Source organism: Neolamprologus multifasciatus, chromosome 7, assembly GCF_963576455.1.
Source record: "Neolamprologus multifasciatus chromosome 7, fNeoMul1.2, whole genome shotgun sequence".
In the NCBI taxonomy this organism is placed as follows: domain Eukaryota; kingdom Metazoa; phylum Chordata; class Actinopteri; order Cichliformes; family Cichlidae; genus Neolamprologus; species Neolamprologus multifasciatus.
Window position 1 is genome coordinate 7,741,248 of NC_140445.1, and position 13,829 is coordinate 7,755,076.

At 40.4% G+C, this 13,829-nt stretch overlaps 2 protein-coding genes across 2 annotated transcripts in view; both read left to right on the plus strand.

The window, feature by feature from the left end:
* edc4 (enhancer of mRNA decapping 4) overlaps positions 1-9,625 on the plus strand; it is a 29,180-nt gene extending 19,555 nt beyond the window's left edge. The window contains exons 27-30 of the mRNA XM_085164681.1: positions 180-366; positions 1,057-1,276; positions 2,174-2,337; positions 7,187-9,625. Coding sequence (XP_085020807.1) covers positions 180-366; positions 1,057-1,276; positions 2,174-2,337; positions 7,187-7,370 — 755 coding nt within the window. The 3' untranslated portion in view covers positions 7,371-9,625. The remainder of the gene's footprint in view (positions 1-179; positions 367-1,056; positions 1,277-2,173; positions 2,338-7,186) is intronic.
* Positions 9,626-10,689: 1,064 nt separating this feature from the next.
* nrn1la (neuritin 1-like a) overlaps positions 10,690-13,829 on the plus strand; it is a 101,126-nt gene continuing 97,986 nt past the window's right edge. Inside the window, exon 1 of the mRNA XM_085164687.1 lies at positions 10,690-10,921. Coding sequence (XP_085020813.1) covers positions 10,864-10,921 — 58 coding nt within the window. The 5' untranslated portion in view covers positions 10,690-10,863. The remainder of the gene's footprint in view (positions 10,922-13,829) is intronic.

A 13,829-nucleotide genomic window follows, 5' to 3' on the forward strand; every position in this document is an offset into this window, starting at 1 on the left:
TCTCAGCAAACTAGCTCCAAATAAAATGAGCCAGTGGAAGCAAGTAAGAGAGCCTTTTCATGTTGCACTGACTCATTTAATATTATTATGAAAAATGTTGCTCGCTAGAGTTGTGACAGTATTTAAGATGTGTTTGCTTGCGGGATGAGAGATTATACTCTTGACTTTCATCTTTGTAGACATCCAGCAGCTTGAGACTCATATGAAGAACAGAAAGCAGAGAGACCAGGATACACGAGACCCCATGATTGGCCAGCTCCAGCAGATGATCGACAACTTCCAGAGCTCCACTGATCAGCTGGGCAACAACATCACAGCTAACGTCCGGGCTGAAGTCCAGCATCAGATCCAGATGATGGTGGGAAAGTATGTAACTGAGCTGTTCCTTGTTTACCACTGTGTGAGCCGTGTGTGACTAGAAAAGTGAAACTTTTTTCCCACATAAAAAAAGTAAATGAATCTTCCCAAAACTGTTTACTTTACCTTTTACTTTTCTAGTTTGTCACTTAACACTTGATTATTCTTTTACTTCAGTTACAGCATTAAAAAAAAGATGGTCTTGCAAATCAGTATTTAAACAGTCCTGTTGTTGAGTGATGTTATTCACATTTATTGATCTTGCAGCATTGACTTACATTCCAAGTGGACATTTTGAACTTCAGCTACGCATATCAGCAAATACCTATGTACCACTATGGCTTTACTTACTGCATATTGAGCAGGTATGTAATAGATTGGAGAGTAAAAACAAGCAAAGCTTAATCCTGGGGCTAATGTAAGAACATCAATTCGATCAGGTCTCTTGTTCCCCCTGCAATTAATTTCAAGGCCTCTAGAGTTTATAGATTGTCAGGAGCAGAGCAGAGAGAAAATAGCTGGCCCATTAAAACTCTTGAAAAGGAAATGACAACGCCAAACTGTGCAGAGTCAGTTTTTAAGCCAATATCTTGTAGGTTAAGGGCAAGGATTTTCCCCAAAGCACAAAAATAGACTGCAGCGTATTTGTTTAAGATTCATGCAACTTGGAGGATAACTGTCCTTCTTTTCCCTGCTCAGCTTGCAGGAGTCTATTCTTAGCCATGTGCAGCGGATTGTCAAAGGTGAGGTGAGCCTAGCGATGAAGGAGCAGCAGGCAGTGGTCACCTCCAGCATCATGCAGGCAATGAGGTCGGCGGCCGGCACACCAGTTCCCACAGCACATTTAGACTACCAGACACAGCAGACGAACATCCTGCAGCTCCTCCAGCAGGGCCAACTCAATCAGGCTTTCCAGCAGGTAACACGCACATACTGATGTAACCAGGCTTAAAGGTTGCACTGCAGCTTCCTCTGCAGCTGAGCTGTTTTCCAACTACTAATTAATGCAGGCAACTGCATACAACTCACTGTAACTCTCATATGCATGTATGTCCACCAGGGCCGAGAAAGCCATTATCCTGCAACTACACTTCAGTCCCACTTGCAAACCCCACCAGTGCATTAGTTGTGCTGCAGGCATTCATTATGCTTGTATTTGCTCCTAAGTGACTTTGTATGTGAAAATGCTATGAATTGTGGTAAAACACGTTTCCCCTCTACTTTTAAGCTGAAAAACTACCCCGTCTAAGCTTACATACTATTTAAAATTACTAATTTTCTGCAATGTTTAAAAGATTTTGTGTTATAAACACATCTAGTAGTTTTTGTGGTCGGAATTAATATTCAATTTTAGCATGGAAAGCTTTGTCTGAGCTTGGTCATGCCATCTCATTTCATGTAGCTGGTGCAAAGTACCTCCAAACTGCTCATCCTTGATTGTTGGCTTCCTTCATATTATGTTAGATCTCTTGCTCACAACTTTTGAGGATCTCATGTTTTGGAAACGGAAAATGACGTAGAATTGAAACTTAAAGAAGTCCAGGCGCAGACTACGATGACCTGGATGATTGAGAACCTTCACAGAAGACATAGAATTGAATTGATCGGCCCATTGTTACCTATTCTCAATCCAGCTTTCAAAGTCAGGATGGGACTGACACTGAAATGTTGCATTAATAACTTGCTTGTTGATGGAGTGCACCTTTCCTTAAGAGGCTTATTGTATGGAAAGAGATACTTAAACTTAAATTCAGGTGCAAATATTTATATAAGTGGTTAAATTGGTAACCCCCCCCTCTCTTGGTTTACTCTACAGGCTCTGTCAGCGACTGATCTGAATTTGGTCTTGTATGTGTGTGAGACCATCGACTCTCAGCAGGTGTTCGGACAGCACCCCTGCTCTCTAAGCCAGCCCGTGCTGCTTTCTCTCATCCAGCAGCTTTCTTCCAACCTCACAACTCGCTCTGAGCTCAAAATCAGGTGAGCAAACAAAGGTTGTCATTTTTGGCAGCTAGGTACAGATTTACAGTAGGCTTTTCTTTTTTTTTTCTGGAGTCAAAGAGAACACTCATTAATTTGCATGTAATATGTAAACAGACACAAAGCCAGTAGACAGTAGACACAGTTGGGCTTGCACTGTAGTTGTTCAGTGAGATATGACCGTTCACAGATTTTAGTAGATGTGAGTCTTCTCTGTGTTTGGGATTAGACTAATGTCATAATGACTGAACAAAGGTTGAACCATTTAACAAAAATTGAAAGTGAATAAAACTACACTGAAAAAAAAGATTTGCTTTCATGCTTGCTCAGAACAGAACTTACCATTTCAGTTTCAGGTGTGACACAAAGGTCTCTGGGTAGATGTTGTGGCATCCCCATTGATCTGTTGTTTCTGGGCAGACAGGTTGGTGGATCATATAAAGTACAGCAGGTGGTATTATACCAAACTTATTTCCACCAGTTGCTCTTGTTTTTCTGAACTGGCAATCACAATATACAGTACACAGACCAGGCTCAGCATGACTACAGTATCTCTAAAGGAGGCAGATGCTTCAGTAGCAGAGAGATTTGTGTATTGTCAGTCAGCAAATTTAGCTTTATTTAACTGGCAACTGATCGAGGCTGTATTTTTCCAGATTCATAAATGTTTATTTGTAATTAACAGTAACATAAGATGAATAAGGAAGCATTTTGTCTCCGGTTATGAATGTTGGTTATGAAAAGCAGAAGTGAAAATGGGACAAATGTAAGTTTCAACATTAGTTCAACATCAGTTGTTGAACTTCTGGACTAATGATCTCTCCATCAAAAGGAATCGGTGCAGCACCTAGCCCAGGGGTGGGCAACTCCAGGCCTCGAGGGCCGGTCTCCCTGCAGGTTTTAGACGTGTCCTTGAACCAACACAGCTGATTTAAATGGCTAAATTAGCTCCTCAACATGTCCTGAAGAGTCCTGGTAATGAACTAATTATGTGATTCAGGTGTGTTGACCCAAGGTGAGATCTAAAACCTGCAGGACACCGGCCCTCGAGGCCTGGAATTGCCCACCCCTGACCTAGCCACATGAATTCTCTTTGGCATCACTGAAACTTAAAAGAAAAGGGAAAAAAAAGAAGACCTCAGGCCAGATCAGAAAGGTAAAATGTCAAATCTAGCATCTTATATAACTTTAAGGTGTGCCTTCCGTTTTCTTTTTATTAGATTTAGGCGTCTAATGTGAAGCTACCCTCCAGTAATTGAAAAATGATGACGAAGGAAACTCAAGCTGAAGGTTAACCTTGGGTTTGCTACCTCTATCAGAAGCACTGAGCCTTGTTCTCAAGTTCACTTGTTCCTAAACATAAAATGACTAAATATGATTCATAAATTCTCAGGAATGTTGTGCCATTATTTGCACTTTTAAATATAGTTTTACTATTCTTGCATTTTTCCATCATCTGTAGTGCTGAAAACCTTTAAAAAAAATCTTTGTTTTTCCTATTTATTTTGATCAAGTACATAATATACATAATCATTTAGGGAAAAATAGTAAAGCATATAAAAATAAAGCAAAATACACTACAGTGCTCCACTGAATCTGATTTAGTTTACATATCCAAAAGGAGTGAGAACAAGGAAACACTTATTTAATCCTACCCCTTCTTTTTAAGTTATCAGTTATAAAATTTATACTTGGCCTTGCTGTGTGGAGGTAGCTCCAGTTTTGGAATGCTAAGTCTAAATTCTGAATAAGCATTAAGTAGCCTGAAGTTTAACTAAAAGGAGACATTCACTAAATAAAAGTGAATAAAAAATCCTGTGATGTTTGAATACTAAAAATCCATTTACTGTCTCCACTTTAAAGACAATGCACAGTTTGAGCACTCTTACTCTTCATTGCAGGATATCATAATTTCATTATTGTCTCACACCATTGTAGTTTGATGTAAGACCTGTCCTGTGATACAGCAGGCATAACTTGTAATTTTGGAAAACGCCATAGATTTTAATCAAAAACCCGTGAACTGTGCAGGTTTATGTCATCACATAACGTCTTAATTATAACTTTTGAATTGCATGTGATGTCTTCTCTCCCACACACGCCGGCTCTTATGCTCCCCTCAGTCAGTAATAAAGCTCGTCTTTGTCTAAACTTTTGCTGCCCATCTAATCTGTTTTGTATGTTCATTACTCCCCATCTCCCACATGCTAAATGGTGCTAAAGTGCTGACCCCATCACCCGGCTCCGTCTGTAGCCCTGCTGCATGGCTATCCTGGGAACGCCGATGATCCCATGAATAGCATCGCAGTTTTTGGATGCACTCTATTGTTCTGTTCTTGCTGCGTCCTTGTATCTTTTTTCCCCCCCATGTAGTTCAGTTTTGTACTTTTTTTTTGGTCCTCTTTTTGATTTTTCTTGTTTCAGTTTCTCATATAAGAAGATGAAAGTCAAATATGACCAAAAATCTCATTCAGCAACTGCTTCTATAGGCAAAGGTTTGGATATTTGTACATCACAAAATTAGTGAATCAATTAGGTTAAGAATAGAATATATATTATATTCTATTAAGACTTAACAGACTTTACTTTCACTTTTTCACCTGATATCTGTATATTCTGCAAATTTAGTAGGATAAATCCTTCAGCTCTCTCCCTGTACACGCAGTATTGTATCTTGTCTGAAGCAGTGAGAGAGACGCAGCCTTCCCCGCTGTGCCACACAGCATAAAGTATCAGAGGTGGATTATCCTCTTTCAATGCCCCTGGCAACTTTTTTTTTTTGGTAGAAACTCAGCTTTTGGTGCAGCTCAGAGCAAGACAGGACCCAGCAGTGCTGCTTTTTTCCCCTCTTCGCAACTGAATGATAGTTTTTACAGTCAAATAGCTGATTTTTTTTTCCCCTTTGTGATTTTTATCATTTAGAATATTCATGGACAGCCCGACATCAGAAAACACTCTCACTGTTCCCCTCTCTTCTGAGAAGAGCTTGTCCTCTCATACCCATTTCTCCCTGAAAACCTCTTTGTCTCTGAGTCCCTTTACAGCATCGCGCTGTGTCCACATCATTTGTTTGTTTCTCAGTTTACACTACAGCTGCTAATGTGGACCTTTGTGTGCCATCTGCAGAAAAGAGTGCACTATAGAAACCTTATTAAGACTGAGAAAATCATAGCTCTGGGTTTTATTTTAAATTAAAAAAAAAAAAGCTAGATTATAAGCAGTTAACACCTTTGTTTCTTACCTTTAATGGGTAACTTTAATTATGAAGGAAAGTTTTCACTCATGAGCAAAAATAAATCAGACTGTTAAGTACACGGTATGTGCGCAGTAAATCGTAGTTCACATCTGGGTAAAGATACCACAGAGCTGTCTTCAGGCTTCGTTTTCAGGACTTGTGATTAGAAGTATTTCAGAAGAAGCTCATAAAAGATTCCCAAAGCACAGCTAGGATTGTTGGGACTACAGAGGGTGTCATTATCCACAAAATCTGTGCTCTTAGCTGCATCATTAGCTAGCTGTGAAGTACACACTGTTGCACAAATGGATGCGAGAACAATTGAGGCAGCGTGAAAAACAATTAAATATGTGTTTTTGAGGTGTTTGACAAAATGCAGTTACAGCCAAATTAACATCAGCAAGACATTAACTTTCAGAGAGACATTCGGTATCTGTGCTGGTATGTGCAGTGACATTAAAAGCCCCTTTAAACAGTGCGCTGGCAGTGCTGAGGGGGATTTGATAGACCTGCAGTGTGTGTTGTGGGGCTCTGGCAGGAGACCAGCTGGCGACATGGGAACAGCTCTAATGTTAGACTGGGATCAGGTAGCAGTCCGGACACGGTGATGAATGGTCATTTCCACTGTACAGCTGGACACTCTCACCACCAGATGTCTGACTCTTACAATTAATTCAGGAGTTAAGTGTAGTGCATCCCGGGCGAGAGGACAGGAGGCAGGTAAGGCTGATTTCTGCTGGGCAGTTTGATGAAAGCACAATGTTCATAGGCTTGACATTCAAACTTTGAAAGCAAAATCAGAACTCGGCTTGCTCTCCCTCTGAAGCAGGGGTGTCAGACATAAGGCCCGGGGGCCAGAAATGGCCCATTAAAGACTCCAATCTGGCCCACTGGACAGCTTTACAAAATGTGAAAGAGTGCATACATTTTTTCGACTTTTAACAGTATTTTTTTTTTGTTTTTACACGTTTTGTAGCTTTTTGTGCTACTAAAGACCTCTCCCACGGCCATGCATACTACACCAAATTAAATAAGTAATAGATGACAATTAAATGACAGAAAAGTTTTACTGTCATTACTTTAGTGTCTACTATAGAAATTTCAGTTTTAAAAACAACAACAATCAACAAAAACTGTTTTATAAATATGGGACAATCTGGGTAGTGAGCTACCAGAACCCTCTGTAATTTTACCCATTAATCATGTAGAAAAACTCAGATGTGCCATATAAATTGTACTACTTTATCTTATATTAAGATATCTCAGGGATTAAATGTGCAGTTAAACATGTTTTACGCTGTCAGAAAATGCATTTTCACTTGTCTGGCCCACTTAACATCAAGGTTGGCTGTATGTGAACCGCAATGTTAACTGATTTTGGCATCCCTACTCAAAAGCCCCAAAATTGTCATTTGTGCGAATTGTCCTTCTGGTGCTTTTATATGTTAATAACTTACTGCTGATGGAATGGAGTTTCAGGTTTTATATGCAAACCTTTTAATTTTCCCATTTTTTCCACCAAGTGACCACAAACGCTTTCTTTTCCTTGAGCCTGCCATTGCCTCTGTAGGTGTTCATTGTTATCTGACCTCTTTCTCTTTCCCTCCTCTTTAGCTACCTGGAGGATGCGGTAATGAATCTGGACCACAGCGACCCCCTGACCAGAGACCACATGTCGTCCGTGCTGGCCCAGGTCAGACCAAAGCTCTTTGCCTTCCTGCAGCAGGACCCCCACAGCCCGCTCAGCAAGAGGGCGCGGCGCCTGATGATGATGCTACAGGGACTCGTCAACCACTAGTTGTCGGTTTAAAGGCTGCTGCCAAAGAGTGGTTTTCCTCTTGATACCGATCATATGTCCACCGTTTTTTTGTTTGTTTGTTTGTTTGTTTGTTTGTTTGTTTTTTCCCCCCCGTGGTGTTTCAGAGGAGAAAGCACCAAGGACGGCTTTTCCAGTTTCTTGGATCCTGATCAGGATGCGTCTCTCCTTGTTTCATTTCTCCTCCTTCCCCCTTTTCTGCACCAGTGAAGTGTCAAGTCAAGAAATGGACAGTTTTTTGTTTCTCAGTTTTTTGGTTCTTTTTTCTTTTTGTTGTTTTCTTCAAGACAATAATGGTCTGGGGTGAAAGCTTACTGTTGATTTATGTTCAGAGACTCTTAAGTTCACTGTAGCTACATCCAGACCTTTGTTACAGCTGCTTTATTGACCCAAGAGACCTGGTGGTCGTCTCTTCCATCAAGACTGTCTCAGCCATGACAGCAAGAGAGCGCTGAGATTCTTTCATCCCCCTTAACAACAACTGAAAAAACAAGAATGAGAAAAAAACATACAAACAACCTGACACTGTTTGATTTTACATCATCCAGACATGCGTAAGACTTGAAGAATGTCCAGCCGAGTGGTCCGTGTGAGGCCAGACGGGGCTGTTCCTTTTGTTGTGCTGTTTCCTCTAAGCTACCTGCCAGGCATGTTTTGGGATGCTGAACAAGTTTTGATGCAGGGGGCTACTTCTGAGCAACAGAAAGAAAACATGCTTTGCCTCAAAATGTCGCCTTCTATTTCGGCCTTAAGAGCAAACAGCAGGCTTGTACACATTGTTACTTTCTTCAACACAGACCAGCATCCTTCTGCTAAAGCCTGGAATTTGGTAGTTGTAGGATTATCCTCCCTTAGTTCAGTTTTTCTTTGCTTTTTCTTTCTTTTCTTTTTTTCTTTTTGAAGCTAATCCTGGCAACCAAAAGAATATGTACCACCCAAAGCCAATTTTCTTTTTCTTCGTTGGTGGCATATTTCCTCTGAGCTATTTCTTAATAGGTCTCCAACCTATTAAGAAATAGGTCTCCTATTTGTTTGGCCCTTGCCAGACTAGATCTTTGAAGAGAATCGACACTATAAACCTTTTTGATAGACAATAATGCAATTTGCTCATGACTTTTTCACCTGCTTTGGTTTTAGAAATCACTCTAAAGAGGATTTTCTGAAGGATACATTGAGTGTAAGAAATGTTTGCAGAGGTCTTCCAGGCTGTAAAGAATTCCCCTTCAAAACCTGAAGTGTTTGGAGCTCAATATTGAAGCCGGCAGCCGTCCACATGTACAGCTCTGTCCTCAGACTTCTCCCCATGTTTTTTCTTCCCTTTTTTATATAAACATTTAGTATTTGTAAGCCATGTATACTTGCGTTAAAACTTAAAAGTAGCTTAATAATTGGGAAAAAAAGGAACCTTGGTAAACATTAAATGTTACAGATCCTGTTGTTTTACCTGGCAATTGCAAATATTGCTTGTAAACTCAATGTGCAGTGACTTCTCTTAGGCTCTAGGAGGCAGCACGTGGACATTCATCCCGCTTGAAATTTAGGTTTTGAATCCAGAAGTCATTCCTGCTCTTTCAGTATCAATGAAAAGCCTGCCTTTAGATTGTAAGCGCACCGTTTGTTCACATTTACACTGAGTTAAAAGTGTATGATATTTTGTGTAGATCCCATTCACACACCTCATTGTTTCATGACGGGTGGCTGCACTGAATTGCTGATTGTAAAATAAAAGTTCAGTTTATTTCAAGCGTTTGTTCAGAATCTGTTGGGTTTGTCTAGCAAAGTGCCTTACTGTAATTTTACCCGTTTTGGATAACTTGTAATGTTAAGGCATTACACCCTGCCCCACACACACACACACACACACACACACACACACACACACACACCTACCTTATCCATGTAAGTTTTACAATAATTTATGTCACTGAAATATGTGGGAAGGCTCAGGCACCACAGCGGAGGAGAAGCTGTATGTTTTCTTTGCAAACATTTGTCTGGAGGCAGGTGATCAGTACGGACATTTGAACTCTCATTTCAGTGTTTGAAGAAGAAAGAAATTTGACTACTTAGCAGTTCACTGGGAGCTCTGCATGAGAAACAGAACAGAAGTTCATGTGGTTTTTTTTCCTCTTTCCATTGTGTTCATTTCCCTCTCCTTGGTTAATTATGTTGTATCTTTTACGGTTTGTTTTACCCCAAACATTTTGGAATAAAAAAAAAAACAAAACGTGTTCAAATTCAGGTGTCTTGGTGTGTCTGTGGGAAGGTCAGGCTACTTCCTATAGCAGATATATAGTGATGGACCTCCAACAAAAGTTAGCAGCAACCATTAAATTACTGTTGGGGGGTTTTAAATGAGGATGTTTCAGTTTTTTGTCACTTTAATGTGAAAGTTTAGTAGGAAAAAAAATAAACTGGGATAAAAGACTTCATGGGTTTTGGCTCATAAACCTGTACAAAAACATGTGACTGTTTTCCGTGAGTTTTTGAGGTACCGCTAGAACAGAGGTGGGCAACTCCAGGCCTCGAGGGACGGTGTCCTGCAGGTTTTAGATGTGTCCTTGATCCAACACAGCTGATTCAGTAGTTATCCAAAGGCCTGGTGATGAACTAGTCATTTGATTCAGGTGTGTTGACCCAGGGTGAGATCTAAAACCTGCAGGACTCCGGCCCTGGAGTTGCCCACCTCTGCACTAGAACAAACATCCTTCCCTTACTAGATTGTTCTGTTAAATTACTGAGCCTCATGAAGACAAAATTGTGCATTACTTTACAAAGTAAAGAGTTGGAAATCATTAATCATCTCACAGTTCCTCAGCTTCTGAGGATACAACCCCCCTTTGGCTGGGAACCAACCTACAACTGTCTAATAATAACAGTAATAATATATCACATCGATTGCTGGGACGTTTTTCAGATTAATGATCACTGGCTTTAATATTGCAGTGACACTTCTTTTTTCTTTCAATTTAAAGAACTTTAAGCAGATAATCTGTCTAAAGAAACACACCAAACCAGGAATTTAAACTTTCTTTCCCTCCTTCACTAATCTTGGCCCTTCACATTTGTCTCCTGGCCTCCTAGAGAGCTCCAGCCCCCTATGTTGGAAACCACTGAAGTAAAGTGTATAGAAAGAAGTTGGTAGTCGGTTCCTTGGTCGTTTTAAACGCCTTGCGCTGATAATTCAGAGCATCCTTGCACCTCATCGGGGACTCTGCTGTAGACCTTCCTCCTCCTCCCCCTCTTTTACACGGACGCGCCCTCCCCTTCAGCGCAGCGGATGAGCGCGCCGTGGATGCTCGCTGGAGTACAGAGCTGCAACGAGGACGGGAGGAGAACACTTTGACCGGCAGCGGGGGAGCGACATCGGGACTCTTCTTTTCTTTGAAAAACTAAAAGATAAAAAAGGAAAACTTTGGAATTTCCGGTGCAAACTTGAAACTTGTGAGGTCGGAGGACGAACTGTGGGGTCAGCATGACATCTCTGGTGAACTCTGCGTGCTTGCTCTTCTTGCCTGTTGCTCTACTTCTGAGTGAGTACTGAAATTTAAGTGACTATGTCGCAACTTGTGTGCGCGAACACTGTAAAAACTTGAGCATTGCATTTGGGAGAATTTTGAGTAATTTGGGGATTGGAGACTCTGTGCGTAACAGGACGGCGCACGTCCTGACTTTTTAGAGCTTTAGATTAATGATCTTAGGTGATGTGGATGTATGTAGATGTTAAGCTGTGAGAGTTCTCTGCATGCTTCGCGTCTGATCTTAAATAAGGGGGTCCCGTAGCCTTACCTCACTCATCTCGAGCATCCAGCAGAGCATGTGCTGCAGCTGCGGGAGCGATCTGCTCAGAGAGAGCTCGCAGCCGAAAGCTTGGATTAGTGCTGCTTAGTGAGAGTATTTTTCCCACAGCTGGATAGGGGTTCGTTACGCAAACTCACATCGTGCAATGAGTGAGGTCTGCGTGCATCTTTCCATTTCTTTCCACCCATTTATTCCCCTTAGCTCAATCGGGTTACTTGTAAAGTAATGCAACGGTAGATATTTAAGATGTTGTAAAGTGAGACATGTGCAAAGATTTTTAAGTACATTAATTTGGAAAATATTAATTCAAAGCGGCTATACTAGAATTTGGTTAAGGAAATTGCAAAGATTGGTAAAACAGAATTGTCCTTGATGCAACATATGATATCTTTTATTCAGCATTACTTGTCATGTATATTTAATAAATTACAATCCACAGTTTGTAAAAAGACATATTACAGTTGTTTTCAAACAGCTGTGTAGTACTCCTCGAACCCTGATTGGGAAAATAGGTGGATTATCTCTTTAAAGGGGGGCAAAAGTGATGTCTTTGAATTAAAGCTCTAAAATGTTTTAATGGACTACAGAAGGTCAGCTTCATCAGCGATTTTTAAAGCTCTTTTATAAATGTCTGCCTTGTACTAAATATAAATGCTGCTTCTCTTTTTCCTCTTTCAGAAAAATAATTAATAGTTAGATTTTCTTTTGTGAGAGCGAAATTTCATTCACCTATTTTGAATACACGTTCTGTATATGCGTTTTGTTGTGTGGACCACAGAACTGAGTCAGACCTCTTCCTCTTTTCATTCCAATAATAAAACGTTTTTAGGAGCTATAATTCAGACACTGTTGATCTAAATATAGCTCTCGATGTGCACACACCTTCTCTTTTTGCAAACTTATGATCATCGTCATCATCTTTATCAGCCTTGATCATCTCACGCTGCTGCTGATGTCAGAGAAAAATAAAGACCAGGAGGCGGATGGGACGAGGTTCCCGTGGGAGCGTAACACAGTGGGGGTAAAAAGGACAAAAAAAAAAAAGTCCCACCGATGGGGATATATGATAAATGAATCCCATCTGTCCCCTTACTCTGCTCAGTGGAGTCTCTGGAGAGTCCATTCAGCCCTGCATACTAGCTTACCTGACCAGGAATTACTTCTATGTTGCTGCTGCTGCTGTCTATCAAACTGCCTCCGCAGTCACTCAGTGTGTGTCACAGCTCATTCATGTTACTACAAGGGGACAGAATCAGCTCACTATATATTTATATGGTAGGACTTTTTTTATATAGAACTTGCAATTGCATTATCTATGAGCAGAGCTTCCAGGCCCGGCACCTTTGACTCACACTGTCTTACACATGCAACCAATTATGTTGCAAATTATTTTTGAAATATGTTTTTGCATGAACATCACACATATTCTAGCAACCTAACAATCTACAGGGTTTTATTTAACCTGCATGGTATTTTTAGTTTGTTGTGCACCTTTACACAGCCCACGGTGCTGTGTCATCCACCGGTGTAGAAAGTCTTCTCAGTGTCTCCAGGAGGCCTCTGCCGGGAGAGTTTCACAACATTTATACTAATATTTTTCACAAGAAATAAGGCAAGCTTTGATAGCCAAATGTAGACACAAAAAGGCTTTGACTGGCAGCGACACTGGATTGCAGTGTACTTCAAGCACTGGCACTTTTTTATGTCTGGATCAAGAGATTCTGACGTGTATCTAGAAGCTGTGTGATAATAACTGAAATATCTGAAAGCTGTGGATACAAAATAGTACAGAAGTTTCTGAAACAAATACCTGAAATTGTACAAAAGCTTTTATTATCTGCATTAACTACTGCAATCACATGCCAAAATGTGTGCTGAATTATTTTTTTTAAGCCTTGGTCACTGCTTGTGTCCATGTGTTTTCAGTTTAGAGTATCCTCACTCAAATCATGATCTCACTAAGAAATGGAAAAACAGTGTTTAGTCCCGTCCCATCTGCTTTAATGACGAATAAAGTGCACAGCAGCACAACCATAATATTACAACAAGTGTGCCCAAACAGCTCGACAAGAGGCAAAAATTACTGTTTTTCTTAATAACATTCAGCCATATGTAGGCAACAAGATTTTTAGTTGCTTTGTAGCTACAGGAAACAGCAAAACATCTTTACAACTGTAGAGACAGCCTAACCAGGGTACTGGCTCATAACAAGGTGCATAATAAGATGCTATAATGCCAGTCAGAAAAAAGTGCAGTGATGTAATACCTGATTTAGATCACTGTAATACATAAGAGAAGAAAAAATGTGAGTATGAAGCCACGTTTTTAAAGATATGGACGTATAACAACGATCATTTCATTACACTTCAGTTTTTCTGCTAGGAAACACTGAGTCACAGTAGCATGAGCATGAACGCAATGTTCATGCTCATGCTACTGTGACATGTACAAATCAACTAATGCAACCTAATGCAAATAGACTTTCATAGACTGTATATTGAAGATGTCTGTAGACAATGCATTCTGTTTAATGCCCAGCAGGGGGCAACCTCTCTGGGAGCAAAAAGAAGTCTGTACAGTTTATCAGGAAATGACAGCTCATTTTGTTCTATGACGTCAACAAACACATTCCTGATGAGT